Source organism: Polypterus senegalus, chromosome 2 (genome assembly GCF_016835505.1).
Source record: "Polypterus senegalus isolate Bchr_013 chromosome 2, ASM1683550v1, whole genome shotgun sequence".
NCBI classification, from domain to species: domain Eukaryota; kingdom Metazoa; phylum Chordata; class Cladistia; order Polypteriformes; family Polypteridae; genus Polypterus; species Polypterus senegalus.
Genome location: NC_053155.1, coordinates 166,804,972 through 166,826,069, shown reverse-complemented (window position 1 = coordinate 166,826,069; position 21,098 = coordinate 166,804,972). Strand labels below are relative to the sequence as shown.

Sequence of the window (21,098 nt, the reverse complement as noted above, 5' to 3'; positions counted from 1 at the left end):
ATGAAAAGCAGAAGTCAGCACCAGGAAGACAAATGGCAACAATCATGAGGAGGGAGACGTGAGGAAGTAAGGAAACCCAACGATGTCAGCCTTGATGCGGTGGAATAAACGAAAAGGCAGGAGTCACCAGCAGGAAGACGTGAAGCAAGGCAAACAATAACAGGCTTGAAGCAGTGGAATAAACAAGAAGGAAGCAGTGACCACAACGAACAGCTAAGGAAAGTAAGGAACAAAGTGAGGAGGCACATGAGTGCGGGATGTCGTTAATGTATACAGGCAGAGAGCCAACCACGTGGTAGGTGTGCGGAAAATGGCTGTGCGGAAAAAGAAAGGGGGACCGGTCAGTTCCACCACAGGGAGGTCTTTTTAAGTATTCAACTCTAAGGTATAATTCAGCATTGAGACCTATAAAAGTAACTGACCAATATCGAGAGAGTATCAAATAAGACCGGCCTCACTGTGTATGCCCAGGCTTTCTCCAACCATTAAATGACATACAGAGATGCACTAACTGCCAAGAATGTACATTATAGGAAAATACTAGAGAGCGTCCATGACAATCTAAATGTTTTGCTCTCTGGTTAATAAACTGCTTCAACATGCATCTGGTCCAATCACTTCTTCTGAAGACTGTGAAAAATTCATTCACTTTTTCCAGGACAAAATTAGAAACTTAAATAATTAAACTAATAGAAATGACATCAAAAACTCAGAATCAATTTCTCCATGATGGGACAGTTAACTTTGTGAGCTGGAATGTTAAAGGCCTGAATCACGAATAAAAGAAAAAGTACTCTCTCATCTAACAGGTCTAAACGCTAAAATAGTATTTTTACAGGAGACCCACTTACTAAGCAAGGATTAGTTCCGGCTGCAAAAAGACTGGACTGGCCAAATGTTCCATTCTAGTTTTACAAAGAAAACTAGAGGTGTGGGAATTCTCATACATAGAACAGTACCATTTGTAGCATCAGATGTAGTATTGGATCCTGAAGGGAGATATGTAATGGTCATGGGAGACTAATCTAACTGTAAAATGATCTTGATAAATGTTTATGCACCTAATGTTGATGATAAGGAATTTATACAAAATTTATTTGCATACATCTGAACACTCATAAAGTTATAATGGCTGGGGACTTTAATTGTGTTCTAAATCCACTTTTAGATAGGACTTCTTCCACAGGGGAAATGGAATCTAACACCGCAAAGATAATTACAAAGTTTAAAACTGATCACAACTTATCAGACCCCTGGAGGTTTTTAAACACAAATTCAAGAACATATTCTTTCTACTCACCAGTACATCATTGTTACTCAAGGATTGATTACTTCTTGATAGACATTAACTTCTTGCCAAGGATTAAATCTTGCAAATACGATGCTATTGTTATTTCTGACCATGCACCTATGGTCTTGGAGCTAAAATTACTAAGCCCCATACACTCACCCAGCAGATGGCGCCTCAACCCACTTCAACTAGCTGGCGAGAACTGTACGGAATTTATATCCAAACAAATCAAATTCTTTCTAGAGACAAATACATCCTCCGACATCTCTGCAGGAATACTCTGGGAAACACTTAAGGCCTTCTTCAGAGGACAGATTATCTCATATCTTTCCCACAGAAATAAATCCGAAGCCAAGAAAGTAGCAGAGATATAAAGCAAACTTACTACAATAGATGAACACGCCAGACTACCAAGCGAGACTCTACATAGGAAAAGGCAGGCTCTACATTCAGAATTAAACCTCTTGACAACTACGAAACTGAACAACTAATCTATAAATCCAGACATCATTACTATGAACACGGAGAGAAAGCTAATAAGCTTTTAGCTCAACAAATTTGCAAGCAAGAAGTGCGCAACGCAATCTCAGTAATCACCAACGCGAACGGAGAAAAAATCGTCGAACACAAAAATATAATGCACACTTTCAGAGACTACTATAAATCCCTATACTACTGAGTTTAAAAAAGACAATACACAATCTAATGCATTTCTGGATACATTACAGATACCACAAATAGACACTTTTAGTACAAAGGAATTTGATTAACCTCTGGCGTTATCAGAATTACTAGATGCTATAAAGTCACTCCAAGGCGGGAAAGCAAAAGGCACTGATGGCTACCCTGTAGAATTTTATAAAAAAATTCTCCGCTCAGCTAGCTCCCCTCCTATTAGCAACATTTACAGAAGCCAGAGATAACCTATCTCTTCCTCAAACCTTTCACCAAGCACTAATCACCGTTTTTCCAAAACAAAATAAGGACTTATTACAATGTGCATCATGCAGACCAATTTCAAGTCTGAATAACAACGTTAAAATACTCTCTAAAACCATAGCTAGAAGGATGGAGAAAGTGCTCCGTTCGGTAATATCACAAGACCAAACATGATTTATTAGAGGCCGACACTTATCTTCAAATCATCGATGCCTGTTTAATGTAATATACTCACCAACTAAATCAAACACCTCAGAAATATTATTATCATTGGATGCAGAAAAAGCATTCAACATAATTGAATGGACCTATTAACTACATTGGAGAAGTCTGGGTTTACCCCGAACATTTGTGCATGGATTAAATTACTGTATACTAACCCTGAAGCTTCAGTTTGCATCAACAAAATTTGCTCAGACTACTTTAAACTAGAACGTGGTACTAGACAAGGATGCCCCTTGTCACTGCTGCTGTTTGCGATTGCCATTGACCCCACTGACAATACATTGTCAAAATACTGATCAGATAAAGGGGAATAGCAAAGAAGGACTGGAACTGAAAATTTCAATATATGCAGGTGATATGGTACTGTATATCTCGGACCCAGAAAATTCTGTACCTGCAGTCTTAGCAGCACTCACAGAAATTCAAAAGATCTCTGGTCTCAGAATTAATCTAAATAAAAGTGTACTCTTTCCAGTGAATTCTCAAGCATATAATATTAGATTAGATACCCTAACTTTTATCATTGCAGAACAGTTTAAATACCTAGGGGTAAATCTATACTAATAAAAAGCAAAGCCCTCACTGACTCACTCACTCACTGACTGACTCACTGACTCATCACTAAGGCCTTGTTCACACGGGCGTTAAAATCGAGCGTTTTTTTCGTCAGAGGCGTCCGGTGGCCGGATCAAGCGCCGAGTGTTTTCTACACGTAGGAGTCAATGAGAGTGTTCACACGGGCTTTGGTGACGTGCATTTGTCCGGTAGTGCGTTTATACGGCATCATAAAAACGTTGCATGCAGCTTTTTCTAGTTCGTTTTCTGCACGTTTATTTTACGCTTCGGAGGACCAGATATATATTTTCATATTGCTTATTTAATTTTATTGTCTCATGTAATTTGTAAACCATGAACCTATTAATTTATGTTCTAATATAATATTTGATAACGATTATGTAGGGGGGGCAATCCATGGCGGGGCATTTCAGTGCATAACACCGGTGTAAGCGCACACTCAACTACTATTTCCTTACCTCAAAGTAACAAGTAGTCTCTCTTCGGGGCGACCACCAAGTCGCATATTGGTTGATCGGCGTGCAATGTGGCATTGCACCAGCTGCAGCAGACAATCAAAAGTGCAAACCGACATCCGACAGTAATTAAAAAACTTGCGCGGAAATTTTCGCATTTCTTCATAAAGCACAAAAAAAACTTCCTTTAACCCGACGTTGTGCAGTCAGAGGATGAATCCAGTAGCGGCGGCGATTTTTTCTCTCCCTACGTCGCCGTATTACGAGTATTTTTAAAACAAGTAGATTAAAATCTAACATAGCAAAATGGTCCATATTAAAAGGAGGCACCTCAAATAAAACGACAAGGGCTTTCATATCCAGTTCCCGACAATGCCTCCACAGGTTAACACACAAACTACAATTTGGGCTGCAGGCTGGCGTTAGACAGAGACAAACGAACGCCGGTGTAGAAGTCAATCGACGCCTCCACAAATGCAACATAAGCGTCTAGGGCGTTCAGAGCAAGTTCGTTTATCCAAAAACTTAACGCCCGTGTGAACAAGGCCTTATTCTCCAACTTTCCGTGTAAGTAGAAGGCTGAAATTTGGCAGGTTCATTCCTTACAGCTTCCTTACAAAAGTTAGGCAGGTTTCATATCGAAATTCTACACGTAATGGTCATAACTGTAAGCTATTTTTCTCCATTTACTGTAATGGATTTGAGCTCGAAAGTTGTGGGGGGTGGAGTTTCGTGTGACATTATCACACCTCCCACGTAATCACGTGAACTGACTGTCAACGCAGTATGTAGAAAACCAGGAAGAGCTCCAAAAAGCGCTGAAGAAAACATGCATTATATAATAGAGAAGGCAGCGAAACAATAATCGAGCGAGTGATATATACAACCACATTCATGAGTGCTGCTACTTCGGAAACAAAGCACGTTGTAAACCTAATATTTATATTAAGTTCATAGACAGGCTGCCGCTGGCGTTTGTAATTTAGTGCCTGCCCACATAAGGCCGTCCGTCAGCTGCAATCCAATAGAAACACTGCCGCTAAATATTCACGGGTGAAGGACTGTGCTTATGCAGAGGAAGATGAGATGGTCAGGGTGGTGTTTAGCACTAACTCAGCGAAACTGCGAGAGAAACTTTTAAGTGCCAGGTCTTAGCTAACATTAAATACAGCCGTGGACATAGCACGACATGGCACCAGCACAGCTGGGAAACTTCGATGCATGTACACCGAGCGGCTCACATGAAATGACGCAGTGCGCAGACAAAAAGCAACAGTTCCAAAGAGTGCTGAACAAAAACCGAATTACACAATTGAGAAGGCAGCAAAAAAATATGAAGCGTGTGATACATACAAGCATATTCATAAGTGCAGCTACTGCGGAAACAAAGCACACGGTGGAAAAAGTCAATGTCCCGCTAAAGGAAGACAGTGTAAAAAAAACGGTGCATGCAGTGTATCACGTCTCAGATAAAGAAGACGACGAGCTATTTATTGATGCAGTAAGAAACGAATCGATGAATGAAACCTGTTATCTTTACAACGATTGACAAACACGGAATGTAACTTGAACACAACACATCATACAAATACGAACCTGATTGAAAGAAATAATGATAATCAAATCCTTGATGACAGCAACACTCAATAACACAAAACAATTACTGTATATTGACAATAATGTTACGTTATTTTTAAAATGTTCCCTTTTCTTTTTCATAACTGCTTTAACACACTACTTCTCCGCTGCGATACGCGGGTATATATATATATATATATATATATATATATATATATATATATGTGTATATATATACCCCGATCTACATACTCTCGAATAGACAAGCCACACGCCGTTGCGCAATTGTAGAGGCTTTGCCTCTATCACTGACATCCGAGGTTCGATTCCCGAGAGGGGATGCACTGAGTAAGTACGCGCACTTCCCGATTCATTTTACCCTCGCATCCCCTTGGTTAAAGACGTATGACAAAATATGCGGTTAACGCAGAATCATGTTACGTTATTTTTAAAATGTTTCCTTTTCATAGCACAAGCACAGCTGAGAAGCTTCGATGCATGTACTCCATAACACGTTAAAAAAAATAACACATTTAATCACACTTTCAATTCCAAGCAATTGGGAAGTTTTGTCAATACATGATTTCCTGGTACGTCGATTACATTGATGCACAAATCACAGCTAGAAAAATGTTAAGAGTCGTAATAAAGCGCGTTCCTACGACTGATCGGAGGAAATTTTCATTTCAAAACACTACCCGACGGAAGCCTTGATAAAAGCATGGTTTTGTGCACACTGAAAAGCAAGCAAAATTAGATGCATTACAGAAAGCGGACTTTATGGCTCTTGCTGGGGATCACTGGACTTAAGTGAACGTTAGTAATTCTAATTACATCTAATTACAAAATGTTCAATGATCACACTGTTTTAGCCTAATGTACAAAATAATTTTGGCTAAGGTTACTCAGAGTTTAAAAATTAAGCTGGTCAAATAACCTTTTATGTTTCTGCCTAATTTTTTAAGAAGAAAAACTGCACTTTATGTTGAAATTTTGGTTATTATTATTTAAAGACAATACCATTCTGAAAATGTACTTAAGTACTTGAAATACCACTTTATTTTTAAGTCTGCCCAATTTTAGCCAGTGATGATATTTTTGTTTCTGTTTTGAATTGAAATGCAGTTTAAAAACTTTTTTTTTTTTGTGTGCCAGCAACATATATATATAGATATATATATATATATATATATACAGTAGAACCTCTAGATACGATCACCTCTGTATACGAGAAATTCAAGATAAGAGGAAAGTATGAGCGAAAAATTTGGATCTAAATACGAGCACTGGCTCGAGTCAAGAGCTAGGCTGTGGTTATGCGCGACGCATTTCCCAATCCGCCTCGACTCGGGATTCACCCAAGCTGACGCTGCAAGCCCATCAGCTCATTCAGTGTTCCTTGTTCTCCAATAGCGTTAGGATCTACGCGTTTGTGCGCTTGTGATTTCATTGTTTCGCTGTAGCAGTTCGCCGTATAAGCGTATCCAAAAATATTGCGGACATGCAGACGGAGAATAGGAGACGATTGCCCTCAAGAGGAGTACTAGGGTGTTGTACCATGTTAGCCATTATGAATGTAGAGAAAAGCCAAGCAAAATGACACCTTTATTGGCTAACTAAAAAGATTACAATATGCAAGCTTTGATTACATCTTGCCTGAAGAAGGGCCTGAGTTGCCTCAAAGCTTGCATATTGTAGTCTTTTTAGTTAGCCAATAAAAGGTGTCATTTTGCTTGGCTTTTCTCAACCCTCAAGAGGAGAGAGAGAGAGAGAGAGGCGAGTGAGCAAGAGAGATAAGGAGAGAAAGAGGGAGAGGGGGCGGGCGCGCGAGCGAGCAAGAGAGAAAAGGAGAGAGACAGAGAGGGGGGCGCACAGCAAGCGAGTGAGATAAGGAAAGAGAGGGGGGGCGCGTGCAAGCAAGAGAGATAAGGAGAGGGATACGCGCACGAGAGAGAAGAACCATCAGCTCATTTATGATCACATGACGTTCAGCAGACAAAGTGTATCCACACTTATTTATCAGTGTTATTTGTTAGGAAAATTGATTTTTATGTTGATATTTTTGGGGTGGAACGGATTAACTGGATTTCCATTATTTTCAATGGGGATGTTTTGTTCTAGATACAAGAAATTCGCTATGCAAGCTCAGTGCGGGAACGAATTAAACTTCGTATCTAGAGGTTCCACTGTGTGTGTGTGTGTGTGTGTGTGTATATATATATATATATATATATATATATATATATATATATATATATATATATATATATATATATATATATATATATCACGTCACCCTGCTGATAACTACAGGAGATAATTATACTACACAGGAGCACTATAAGAGTGAAATGCTTAAGCCATTCACCTATGCATCTGAATGTGAGTTGATAGCTGCCACTGAATTGTTCGGTTGTTGCTTTCAAGTGTACCGAAATGGCCAAATATTTTACACCTTCCGACAACCGCCAATGCCTCTTAAACATCTTAGATTGACAGGTGACTATTTCAGTAGTGGACACTTTGATGTTTATGAATGTCTAAACTCTCAAAAGCTGGATGTGAAGTTATCGATGAAATCGGTTGTATGTTTACAACGCTTACAGATGCCGAATGTCACTTCAGCACAACTCCTACAAAAACTGTTGTATTTGAAACAAACCATGAAACTCAAATCGATTAGGACAGCAGCAATCCAAGCTGTGAGATCTGAAACTATTCACATGACCAAATGTTCGTTGCATGCTCAAGAGTAAGCTCAGCGCACAGCTTGGTCATATTACAACCGAAGGGCCGAACTCACAATGTGGTATACAAAAAGATCCTTAACAAATAATTATTGGTATATTTTCCCTCAGTTTAAAAGGTTTAATTTTCTTCTTAATAAAAATTTTAAGGCAGTACTTCGCCGCTGCAAAGCGCGGGTATTTTACTAGTATCACAAGTAAACATAAAGCTCTATATCAACAAAATTTTGCCGTCTGCATGGTAAAAAATAAACAAGACTTGCATAGATGGTCAACCCTTCATCTCACACTAGCTGGAAAAATGAACACTGTTAAGATGAATATTCTTACTAAGCTCCTTTTTTATTTCAAAACATTCCAATATACATTAATAAATCATTCTTTAGGCAATTAGATTCAACAATAACCTCATTTATTTGGAATTCAAAACATCCACGCATAAAAAGAGCAACCCTACAAAGACAAAAGGCGGCACGGTTCTACCTAACTACCAGTTTTATTACTGGGCAGCAAATATACAGTCGATAAGAACCTGGACACAAATAGAAGAACATACACAAGCTTAGTCCGCAATAGAAGTAAAATCCTGCAGTACTTCTTTGTATTCCTTACTCTGTGCTCCAATAAACTCACATTATCGGCAATATACAAATAACCCAATTGTGCTCCACTCACTTAGAATCTGGAACCAATGTAGAAAGCATTTTAAGACGGAGAAGCTTCTATCTGTGGCACCTCTGCAAGAGAACCACCTCTTTCAACCTTCACAAATATATGCAGTTTTTAATATCTGGAAAAAGTTTGGAATTTACTTGCTTAGAGATCTTTATATAGACAACATCTTTGCATCCTATGAACAATTGCATTCCAAATTTAACATTCCAGCTACACATTTCTTTCACTATCTTCAAATCAGGAACTTTGTTAAACAGAACCTTCCAGATGTTCCTCATCTTGCACCCTCAAGCATGCTGGAAAAAATATTGCTCAATCTCAAGGACTTAGACACCATCTCTACAATATATAAAATCATTTTACAATCCCTGCCTTTCAAAGATCCAAGAGGACACTGGGAAAAAGATCTCCCAATTAATATATCAGAAAAGGAGTGGAAAGTAGCAATGCAGAGAATTCACTTGAGCTCCATATGCGCAAAGCATAAAATTATACAACTCAATTATATATCGAGCACATCTGTCTCGACTAAAACTCTCCAAAATGTTTCCAGGGCATGATACAACCTGCGAATGTTGCAACCAAGTCCCAGCCTCACTGGATCACATGTTCTGGGCCTGCACCAAATTAACATTATTCTTGACAGAAATTTTGAATTACCTTTCAGACAGCCTTGGACTCACAATCCCTCCTAACCCATAACAGCTGTGTTTGGGGTTCTTCCAGAGGGGTTTAAAGTGGAGAAAGACAAACTGTGATTGCATTCACTACACTTTTGGCACGCAGACTTATTCTGATAAACTGGAAGAACCCAAACTCTCCTCTTTTAAGTCAGTGGGAAACCAATGTGTTATACTATTTGAAATTGGAAAAAATCAAATACTCAGGATCCGTACAGACTTTTTTTAAAACATGGCAGGATCTAATCAGTAATATTTTAAAATAAGCTCATAAAGCACAGAGAATTTATTAATTTATTTATGTTTACAAGCCTTAAATTTAACGCCGTTTGGCTTGCTCTCTCTCTCAGGTGTGGGGATCGATCTGTTCTTAACTCAATTTTTCTTTTTGTAAAAACTTGATTGCTTTTTATGGATTGGGATAAAATTAATAATGGAAAGAAAAAAAGAAATCCATCCTATTTTTGTATTTGTCCCTGTCTTCTCTCTCCATCTTGCTCCATTTTAAAATTTTCACTGGTTTCATCTCCATTTATTAATGGCCTGCTCTGCAAGACGAGGCCTACTATGTGTGTGTACATAACTGCATCCCCACCATCCAGCCATCCATCTATCTATCTATCCTCTTCTGCTTATCAGAGGTCGAGTCGCGGTGGCAGCAGCTTGAGCAGAGATGGCCAGACTTCCTTCTCCCCGGCCACTTCTTCTAGCTCTTCCGGGAGAATCCCAAGGCGTTCCCAGGCCAGCCGGGAGACAAAGTTCCTCAAGCGTGTCCTGGGTCTTCCCCCGTTGGACGTGCCCAGAACACCTCACCAGGGAGTCGTATTGCTGGGAGACTTCAATGCTCACATGGGCAATGACAGTGAGACCTGGAAGGGCGTGATAAGGAGGAATGGCTCCCAATCTGAACCCAAGTGGTGTTTTGTTATTGGACTTCTGTGCTCGTCATGGATTGTCCATAACGAACACCATGTACAAGCATAGGGGTGTTCATATGTGCACTTGGCACCAGGTCACCCTAGGCCTCAGTTCGATGACTGACTTTGTGGTCGTGTCGTCAGACTTGCGGCCACATGTCTTGGACACTCGGGTGAAAAGAGGGGTGGAGCTGTCAACTGATCACCACCTACTGGTGAGTTGGCTTCGATGGTGGGGGAGGATGCCAATTAGGCCTGGTAGGAGCAAACATGTTGTGAGTCCCCTGTCAGAAGTAGCTTCAACTCCCAACTCCGGAAGAACTTCAACCACGTCCCAAGGGAGGTGGGGGACAATGAGTCCAAATGGACATTGAGGTGGCTGACCGGAGCTGTGGTCGTAAGGTGGTCGGTGTCTGTTGTGGCGGCAATCCCTGAACCCGTGGGTGGAGACCGGCGGTGAGGGATGCTGTCAAGCTGAAGGAGGAGTACTACCAGACCCTTTTGTCCTGTGGGACACTGGAGGCAGCAAATAGGTACCGATAGGCCAAACGGAATGCGGCTTCAGTGGTTGCTGAGGCAAAAGCTCAGCAATGGAGAATGACTTTCGGACGGTTTCGAGGAGATTCTGGTTCACTGTCCGGCATCTCAGGAGGCGGAAGCAGTGCAGTGTCAATACCGTATATTGTGGGGATGGTGCGCTGCTGACCTCGACTCGGGACGTTGTGGGTCGGTTCGGGGAGTACTTCGAAGTACTTCGAAGACCTCCTCAATCCCACTTACATGCCTTCCAATGAGGAAGCAGAGCCTGAGGACTCCGAGGTGAGCTCCCCCATCTCTGGGACTGAGGTTAGGTGGATGAGATATGCCCAGAGTTCCTCAAGGCTCTGGATGTTGCAGGACTGTTGGTTGACACGTGTCTGCAACTTCGCATGGACATCAGGGACAGTGCATCTGGATTGGCAGACCAGGGTGGTGGTCCCCCTCTTTAAAAAGGGGGACCAGAGGATGTGTTCCAACTACAGAGGGATCACACTCCTCAGCCTCCCTAGAAAAGTCTATTCGGGGGTTCTGGAGAGGAGGATCCGTCGGATAGTCGAACCTCGGATTCAGGAGGAACAGTGTGGTTTTCTTCCTGGTCGCGGAACAGTGGACCAGCTCTACACCCTTAGCAGAATCCTGGAGGGTGCATGGGAGATTACCCCACCAGTTTACATGTGTTTTGTGGACTTGGAAAAGGCGTTCGACCGTGTCCCTCGAGGAATCCTGTGGGGGGTGCCGCACCACCTGATAAGAGGTGTTCGGTCCCTGTACAACCGGTGTCAGAGCTTGGTCCGCATTGCCGGCAGTAAGTCGAGCCCGTTTCCAGTGAGAGTTGGACTCCGCCAGGGCTGGCCTTTGTCACCGATTCTGTTCATAACTTTTATTGACAGAATTTCTAGGTGCAGCCAGGGTGTTGAGGGGGTCTGGTTTGGTGGACTCAGGATTGGGTCACTGCTTTTTGCAGATAATGTTCTCCTGTTTGCTTCATCAGGCCGTGATCTTCAGCTCTCTCTGGATCGGTTCGCAGCTGAGTGTGAAGCGGCTGGGATGAGAATCAGCACCTCCAAATCCGAGACCATGGTCCTCAGCCAGAAAAGGGTGGAGTGCCCTCTCAGGGTTGGGGGAAAGGTCCTGCCCCAAGTGGAGGAGTTGAAGTATCTCGGGGTCTTGTACACGAGTGAGGGAAGAATGGTGCGGGAGATCGACAGGCGGATCCGTACAGTGTCCGCAGTGATACGGGCTCTGCATTGGTCTGTTGTGGTGGAAAAGGAGCTGAGCTGTAAGGTAAAGCTCTCAATTTACCATTTGATCTACGTTCCTACCCTCACCTATGGTCATGAGTTATGGGTAATGACCGATCGTGAATACAAGCGGCTGAAATGAGTTTCCTCCGCAGGGTGTTTGGGCTTTCCATTAAAGATAGAGTAAGAAGCTCAGTCATCCGGGAGTCAGATTAGAGCCGCTGCTCCTCCACATCGAGAGGAGTCAGATGAGGTGGCTTGGGCTTCTGATCAGGATGCCTCCTGGACGGCTCCCTAGTGAGGTGTTTCGGCACGTCCAACCGGGAGCAGGCCCCGAGGAAGACTGAGCCTCAGAAGAGGAGCACCTAAAAGACTGGAATCTCGAAAGATAGATGCCAACGAGGCAATTCGAAATTTGGACCAGCTTGTTCCCATCTGTGCATTAGTCAACTTGCAGCTACTCAAGGAATCAAAGCTCCATGCCGCGCCATCTATGAGAAATACGCATAACTTTGGCAACTGGGGTGTGCAACACCCCACCCAAGTAACGAAGGGTTAAATCCATTCAAACCTGTCCTTCAGCTTCATGTGTCGAGCAGCCTGCAACCCCATCCCCCCACCAACGCAGAAAGGGCAGAAAGTTCTCTCAGCTCAAGTATGTTTACTTGCATGCGAGTTGGCGGGAGTTGTATAGGGTAAATAATATATTGTTATATGAAATACATGCATTTCATGTGCGTTCCTTGTCTACAACAATCTAGGTAAACACATTGTTAAAACAGAAATGTTTTCCATGTTTTAGTAATAAATGACGTTTTTATTCAAGAGTATAACTGCAGAAAAAGAACTTGTGTGAGGGTGCGACATTGACACGCCCTTAATACGACCGCTTTGGTAAGAACTGCTGACTCATAATCAAGACGTTTGTGGTTTGATACCAGACGCCTCCATTTTGCTGCTTTTGCTGATCGGCACATTTACAACACAAAAGACGCTGACGGAGAGGTGGAAATGGATTTAAGGTGGGCTGGGATTACAAGTTTTTTCATAGGCTTTGGTAATTCTAGTGTTAAATGCTGTCCTGTGCTATACTTCAGCATGTTTACACATGGAGCTAATGCTGCTATGTAACACCACACAAAGATTAAACAACCACTTTCATAGATTTTTGGAAGATTTACTTCTACATAGAGGAAAATATTGCCTGATATTTTGGGGAAAATTCTTAAGTTGAATTGTACTGCAGCTACTGCCATGATTACCCAACTCTAAAATAACGTAGCATTCTAGCTAGCCAGCATACAATGTGGTGGGAAAGCAGAGACAACTAATCAACAAAAAAAAAAGAGCTCACATGCAACCTGAAGCCTTTTCAGTTCAAGCAAAAGGAGATTAAGAGGTGACATAACTGAAGTGTTCAAAATTATGAAGGGAACCAAGACTTACTTTAAAATGTGTTCACCGAATACACTGTAACAGCTGAAAACGTGAGGACAACTTTTGCACAATTAAATTTATCTTCAGACAGAGAACCATAGACACATGGAATAAGTTACCAAGCAGTGTGGTGGTCTGTAGGACTTGATGGAACTTCAAAGCTAGACATGATGTTATTTTGGAAGAAGAATTAACTGGATAGGCCTGGAGACCTTTGTTTGAGCTGAATGGCATGTTCTCATCCAGCCCGTTTATGTGAAAACTCACAATTACTAATGAGTCATATGTAAAAACCTGTGGGCATGAGAGAGAAACCCATTTGCAAGAATTCCTTGGGAAAATATGTGCAACATTTCAGGAAAAAAAAAGCAATTAAGCTATACTGACAAGCTTACTTTTTTTTTGCATTTCACATTTCTCTAAAATGATAAAATCCTTGTCACATTAAGTGAAATTATTTACCTTTCTGCAGTACTACATGAAAAACTTCAGTAGTTCTCTAAAGTATTTATCTCATCCAACTTAACACGTAACTTACAGTGATGGTGACTAGTGATGTGCGTACCCTGCATACAGTGGGTATAGCTTCATTTACTCCACACAACATCCAAGCCAAACACAGAAGCAACAGTTTGTAAAAATAATAATAATAAATAAAACACTAATAAAGTTTGAATTGAAAAAGGATCACCCCCTGCCCCCCAGTGTGTCAGTACTTTGTGGAACCATCTTTTGCTTTAATTACAGAATTGAGTCTGTTGGGGTCGTCCTGTACCATCTTTGCACACCCAGACAGCACAATATTTTCCCACTTGTCTTTACAGAACTGTAGTTGGTTGACCACAATCTTCAAATCATTCCACAGATTTTCAATATGATTTGAGTGTGGTCTCTAGGCCACACAAGGACATTCTTTTACTCCTTCAGCCACTGTGAGGTCACTGTCATGAGGAATGGTGCACCTTCTTCCCATCTTCAACTTTCTGACAGAGGGCAGCAGGTTTTCCTCAGGTATTTTGCCCCATCCATTTTTCCTTCTACCCTGACAAGTGCCCCAGTCCCTGCTGTAGAGAAATACCCCACACAACAAGATGCTACCCCCTCCACGCTTCACCACAGGTATGGTGAGTATTGAATGATGAGCTGTATTGGCTTTCCGACAAGTATACTATTTTGTTTTGAGGCCAGATAGTTCAATTTGGGTCTCATCTAACCATAAAACAAAACTGTTGAGAGTAGAAAAGACAAAAAAGAAGACTTTTTCCCCCAATACAAATGCTTATTGTAAAATGTTATTGATTAGTTCCTGCCAGGTTTTTAAAGTGTTGAACACATCCAATTTCAAATAGTGCATAACATTGGTTACCCATTGCCTTGAAAGAGGTGGGTTAGGATTCTTCCAGTTCAGCAAGAAAAGTCTACATGCTAGTAGTGAAGTAAAGGCAAATTATAGTTTGTTTCTTCTTCTCCATTTTAAGCCTAGCTGGGAGTACACCACAAACAGCTTCTAATGGGTTAGAAATGATTGTGACACCAACGTTGTCCAATAGGCAATTTTTTGACCAGAATTATGTTAATTTGGTACACGCCCAAAACATTTTAAACAAAATAAATGAGCTTGATATAAAAAATTTTAAGTTGAATAATTGAATGTTTTGCACATATGGAGCTAGAGTGAATTCCTTGGGTGGCTGCCTTACACTCCGTTTCTAAAATGTTGAGTTACTGATATTTTACCAACTGTACTATGACATCTTTAAAAGAAAGGAACTTTAAAATGTTTTTATATATTATAGAAATGCTGTCCATGTCCCCAAGACTGATCAATATCTCTTCTGGAATAGAAATAGGTGGGAGGTGAGGAAAACTGGGCAGATTGCGTTTAGCAAAGTTTCTAATTTTGAGATACTGGAAAAATTGTGTTGATGTGATCCCATACATTTTCCAGACATTAAAAACTGTGTGCATTAGAGAGGGTGGAAAGAGGTGGCTATCATGCAGAGGTGCCACAGATAAAATATTCTGTAAGTTGAAGTGCTTTATACATTGGTTCCATATTCTAAGTGAATTAAGGACAATTGGGTTGTTAGTATATTGAAAATACCTTGTATTTACTGGTGTACAAAGCATGGAATATAAAGACGTACTGCAGGATTTATTTTCTATTACAGACCAAGCTAGTGTGTGTTCATCTATTTGTGTCAATGGCCAGGTTTTTATAGCTTGTATGTTTGCTGTCCAGTAATACATTTGAAAAATAGGTAAAGTCATGCCGCCTTCTGATTTAGGCCATTGTAGGGTTGCCTTTTGAATACATGGATACCACGCATTCCAAATAAATGAGGTTATGATTGAATCTAAATTCTTAAAAAATGTCCGTGTATATGGGGATGTTCTGAATTAGGAACAGAAGCTAAGGGAGGATATTTATCTTGACAATGTTCATTCTCCCTGCTAAAGTAAGATGGAGGGTAGACCATCTATGTATATCTTGTTTAATTATGTCCATGCAAACAGCAACATTTTGTTGAAAAAAGAGCTTTATATTTACATGTGATGTTAACCAATATGCATTTAAACTAATCTGCAATGATAAAAGGGAATGTGTCCAAACTAATGATGTTTGCTACAGAATTCACTAGAAAGAGCACACTTTTGTTCAAATAAATTTTGAGTCCAGATATCTTTTAAAATTCTGCCAGGGCTGTAGGCACAGAATTTTGTGGGTCTGATATATACAGTACAATATCATCTGCATATAGTGATATTTTCTGTTCAAGTCCTTCTCTCAAAATCTCCTTTATCTCTGATGCATTTCGAAAGTAAACAGACAATGGCTCAATGGCGATTGCAAATAGCAGTGGTGACAAGGGGTATCCTTGTCTAGTACCCCATTCTAGCTTGAAGCAGTCTGAGATAATTATGTTAATACAAACTGAAGCTCCAGGACTTGTGTACAGTAGTTTGATCCATGGACATGTCTTTGGGGCCAAACACAAATTTATGTGAAGTGGTGAACAGGTAATCCCATTCAACCATATTAAAAGCTTTTACTGCATACAAAGATGATATGATCTCCGGAGTGTTAAGACTTTATGGGTGATTATATTAAATAGGTGTTGAAGATTGGAAGCCAAATGTCTACCTTTAATAAATCCGGTTTGGTCTTGTGATATTACTGAAGGAAGCACTTTCTTAATAATTCTAGCTAGGGCTTTGGAGAGTATCTTAACATCATGACTCAGAAGTGAGATTGGTCTGCATCATGCACACTGTAATAAGTCCTTATTTTTCTTAGAAAAAAAAAAGGTAATTAATGCTTGGCGAAAAGTTTGAGGTAGAATTTTTCACACACACAAGATACATGGGGTACTAACATCACAAATGCACAAAATGTAAAGTGAGCAGCAATGTAAAATGTGAGGCGGAGTATTCTTATAGTGCACAAGCTTGAAATTCTTTCCTTGGCTGCTAAACATCTGTGATGTTACACTGGCCTCACAAAGTATGCCAAAATATGCAGCACCTAGTTTGCAGCATGAGGCCTGATAAAGAAATAAACAGAGGATAGTTTTTCTTTTCAAGGCACTTTCACGTATCACAACATATCAACATCTACATGGCAAAATATTTAATATGAGCTCCCCCAAGATCTGCGATCTAAACACATACTGCTGGGCCAGGAGATCATCCTATTTCACAATGGTATCTATAGCCAAGTTTCCATCCAGTTTTTTGCGACGTTTTGTTATCGACAAGCAGAATATACGTAAAAAAATGTGCGAAATTTGCTGTCTCCATCCAACTGGCTTTTTATCGATAAAATGGTGTGTGTGATGACGTCATCCCCTCCAAAACGAACTGTCGCATAAGTTTTGTTGTATCGCGAAAAAAAATCTGCCCTTGAGCCGTTTCCATACATAATTTTGTGTATGTCACAAATTATCTACCTTTTGTTTTCCAGGTTACACCCCCTCCACTAAACAAAGAAACAAAGAAATTGAGAGATTATTCAGACAGTTTTTTTTTTATTTGCCAGCTTACTGTTATTTCAGTTTCACAAATAATTGGAATTGTACATAATATCTGAAGACGACAGCAGAATGAAGCAGTTGCTTGTCTAATAGCCCTAGAGCTCGAAGAAAGTACCCCAGTGCAGTTATGGGAGAGACGACGGAATAAGACCTTCTGGAAGGAGGTGGTGGGGAGACACTTCACAGAAAATTTCTGGCTGCAATATTTTAGAATGACACGGCCGATGTTTGAGATGTTGTGTGGATTCATCAGTCCTGTCACCGACCACCGGTTCCAACCCAAAAGCGGATTGCCATCGCCCTTTATAAACTGGCAACCTGCGCCAAGTATAGAGTAGTTGGAGAAACTTTTGGGGTTAGTAAAACTACCGTCCATCGATGTGTATATGCTGTGTGCACTGCTATTAAAGAAAAATTAATGCAGCGTTATATCAGACTTCCGACTGTAGCGAAGGCCAATGAAATTGCATATCGCAATTCCTTGGTGCATCTTGTGCCACAGATTTACGGTGCGCTGGATGGCACGCATGTGCCTATTCTTCCCCCGAAGGAAGGCTACGCGATTACATTAATCGCAAAGGGTGGCCATCTATTGTTCTCCAAGCCCTTGTTGATGACAGGTGCATGAAACGAGACATTTGCGTTGGCACCCCTGGAAGTGCCCATGATGCAGCTGTGTTTGCAGCATCGGATCTGTACAGGTGAGCCTACCTTTCAACATCCCTTCTCAGTGCGATAACAACTGAATTAGTACTGTAACCTGCTTCCCTTAAGGTTTTTAATTAAAACTGAAATTTGAATTAATACAAAATAACGACGTTTACTCAAAAAATAAAAACTAAAGTTAATATTAATGAGATAATTACTCATATATGCTAAAACATCTGCCATTTAAAAATAAGAAAAAAATGTTTAGATAATGAAACACACGGTTTATTAAATATTTTGACTGGCACAGTAAATTACCTTTGCGGTTTTTATATTATTTAGACATCCTGAGAGACACCCCCAGGCTACAGTTGATGTGGAGGGAGTTCAGGTACCCCTTTTAGTAGCAGAAGACCCAGCCTATCCGCTACTGCATTGGCTCATCACGAGAAATAACGAGTCTCTTCATCAGACCATGCGAACCGCTCTGCTATTCTCGTTTTAATTGCACGTGATGAAAATGTATCATGTGACACATTTATTTGAGTTAAAGCCCTTTTTTTCCGACAAAAAGTGTTTCCAATGTAGTTTTTGCGACATCTTAAGTATCGATATGGAATTTATGCGCTAAAGTTAAACGGAAAAATATTATGTCGACATGTACAACATTTTATCGATAATTAGCATTTCCATCAGCTAAAATTTGAAGTGATTAAATATTTTTTCGCAAAAACTCCTTGGATGGAAACCTGGTTTATGATAAGGAAGTGTATTAAAAATAAACTGGTTATATGTATAGGTTTATTTACAAGTTTCTGTTAACAAACTGCATATTACACATGCTATTCTCCATGGCTGTGCAATTGTGCCCTGCAAAGGACTACTGTACCGTCCACCACAGGTACTACTTGTCAATAATGGAGATCTCTCAAATATCTAAGTGCAACTAAATAATTAGGATTAAATCCATGGTCATGGACCTTCTACACACCTTTCAGGACCACTGCTTCCCTTATCTGGGCCTGATATGTGAAAATCCTGCACATTAACTGCGATTCTATAGAATTCACTGAAAACATATATTATTAACAGTGTTAAAACCGATGGGAACAAAATATATTAAATAACTTACTTGCTGTGAAGGCTTCTGAGTAAATGGTTCATTTTGAGGTGTAAAACTCGGTGGGAAAGAAGAAGATACTGAAGTCGTTGGAGGAGGTAAAATAGGTGGCAATGACTGAACTACTGGAGGAAACTGAGCTGGTGGCATAAGACCATATCCATGTATTTCTCCATTGGGTGGAAGGTGAACCTAAAAATGAAAATACTGTTTCAGTTTATAGCAGGGATTATACAGGACAGCAAAAGAACAAATTGGTACATGTAATAATAGAAATATAAAGAAATATATTTTAACTAAGTCAAAAGCAAAACAAACTTTTAAAAAACAGCATTAAATTCTGTATGGCACCAGCTTTGGTAGGATTTTTAAAACAAACAGCTATCATAGGTGTTAAGTTAAAATTTAGGTAATTTGCAGGTCATGCTCAGTTTTGCTAGGGAATTTTTAAAACACTAACAGTTAAAAAAGGAGATAAGTTTAAAATATAGAACTGCAAGATAAAACCATCTTACAACTTAATGAACATCTTAGCAAATATAATCTGTTAAAAGAGATGAAAAATTTTAAACTTAGACAAAATTCAATCAACCACTTTCTTAGTATACTTACAGTCTAGAAAATGTTTCTGATGACTTCAAAGTAGTAATTTTCAGTCCACCTTACATTCATGAAAACAGACTTATCCTTGCAAAAACTTAAAACTATAGACCAATTTCAAATACAGTATATATGTTCTTCTCACAGTCCTTGAAGAAATTGTCATTATGCAACTTTAGGCTTATCTTTTATTAAAATCTATGAAAAAAGTTTTTGACTATAACATTCTTTTTACAGCTGTCACTAACTATTTTGTACACAATCTACTTTTGTCCGTTAATCTTATACCTTACTTCATCCAAAATATACAATTAGCCATGTGGTTGTTTGCTATATTGAAATTTTAGTTATTTATAAAAAAAAATAAATAAATAAATTATTATAAACCAGTATGTCAAAGCTGTATAATCACAAATTACAAAGGTATTAAGACCAGATCTATTCATTAAAAGCAAAAAACCCAATCCTTACTGAAGCTTCTTGTCCACAAAAACCTCTCTGGTAGGACTACAGAATGTTGCAAGGCACATTAACACTAGAATTACCAGAGCCTACGAAAAAACTCGTAATTCCGTCCCACCTTAAATTGCTTCTTAAATCCCTTCACACCTCTCCGCCAGCACCCTTTGGTCTTCTAAATGTGTTGATAAAGAGAAGCTAGGAGCAGCCGGCTATTCCATCCCCCCACCAATTTAGAACGTGCACGAACTTTTCTCAGCTCATGCCATGTGTGAGTATCTGGGAGTGAAGTGGAGTTGTAGAGTGGAAATAATAGATCGTTATTTGGAACACAAGCATATCATGTCTGTTCCGTTTCTACAGTAATCTGTGTCAACACATTGTTAAAACAGAAACGTTTTTTATATTCTAGTAGTAGATGACAAAATGTAGGCATAAACTATATAAAGTATGAAGCCTGAAGTCGAAATATAAGAGAAACATTTTTTACAAAAGGTACAAATATAACACAATTGCGCTTTTATTCAAAAATATAACTACAGAAACAAAAAGCCGCCTTAACAAGCGACATTGACAGCCATTTATTGTAACTGCCTCCGTGGTTCAATAGAATTAGTTCCCGCTTGGGAATCAAAAGGTCGCGAGTTCAATCCTGCGTCTCTCTGTTTTGAGAAGTAAACTGCTCTTAGTCTTACTATTTTAGTATAAAAGCATACATTTGATTTCAGTCTGTAACAGCCGGTGCTATTTATGATCCTTGTAAAAGTTAGCTTTTTTTAATTCACTTTTCATTCTCTCAATCGCGTTCAGAATCAATCCATACATGCATAGAGAGAAGTGTGTACATTGCTTCTTACAGGAAAATGCGATGGAAAAAGTGCACTTGAATAAAAGTGCACTTTTGTTATACTTTTACACCAATATATGTTCCTGTGT

General features: G+C 39.8%; 1 protein-coding gene across 2 annotated transcripts in view; it reads right to left on the bottom strand.

Annotated features, from left to right (window-relative positions):
• Window positions 1-21,098, bottom strand: part of LOC120523539 (SR-related and CTD-associated factor 4-like) — a 440,470-nt gene that overhangs the window by 257,665 nt on the left and 161,707 nt on the right. For both annotated transcript variants that reach the window (XM_039744940.1, XM_039744941.1), the window contains exon 10: window positions 19,116-19,295. In XM_039744940.1, the coding sequence (XP_039600874.1) occupies window positions 19,116-19,295 (180 nt within the window). The remainder of the gene's footprint in view (window positions 1-19,115; window positions 19,296-21,098) is intronic.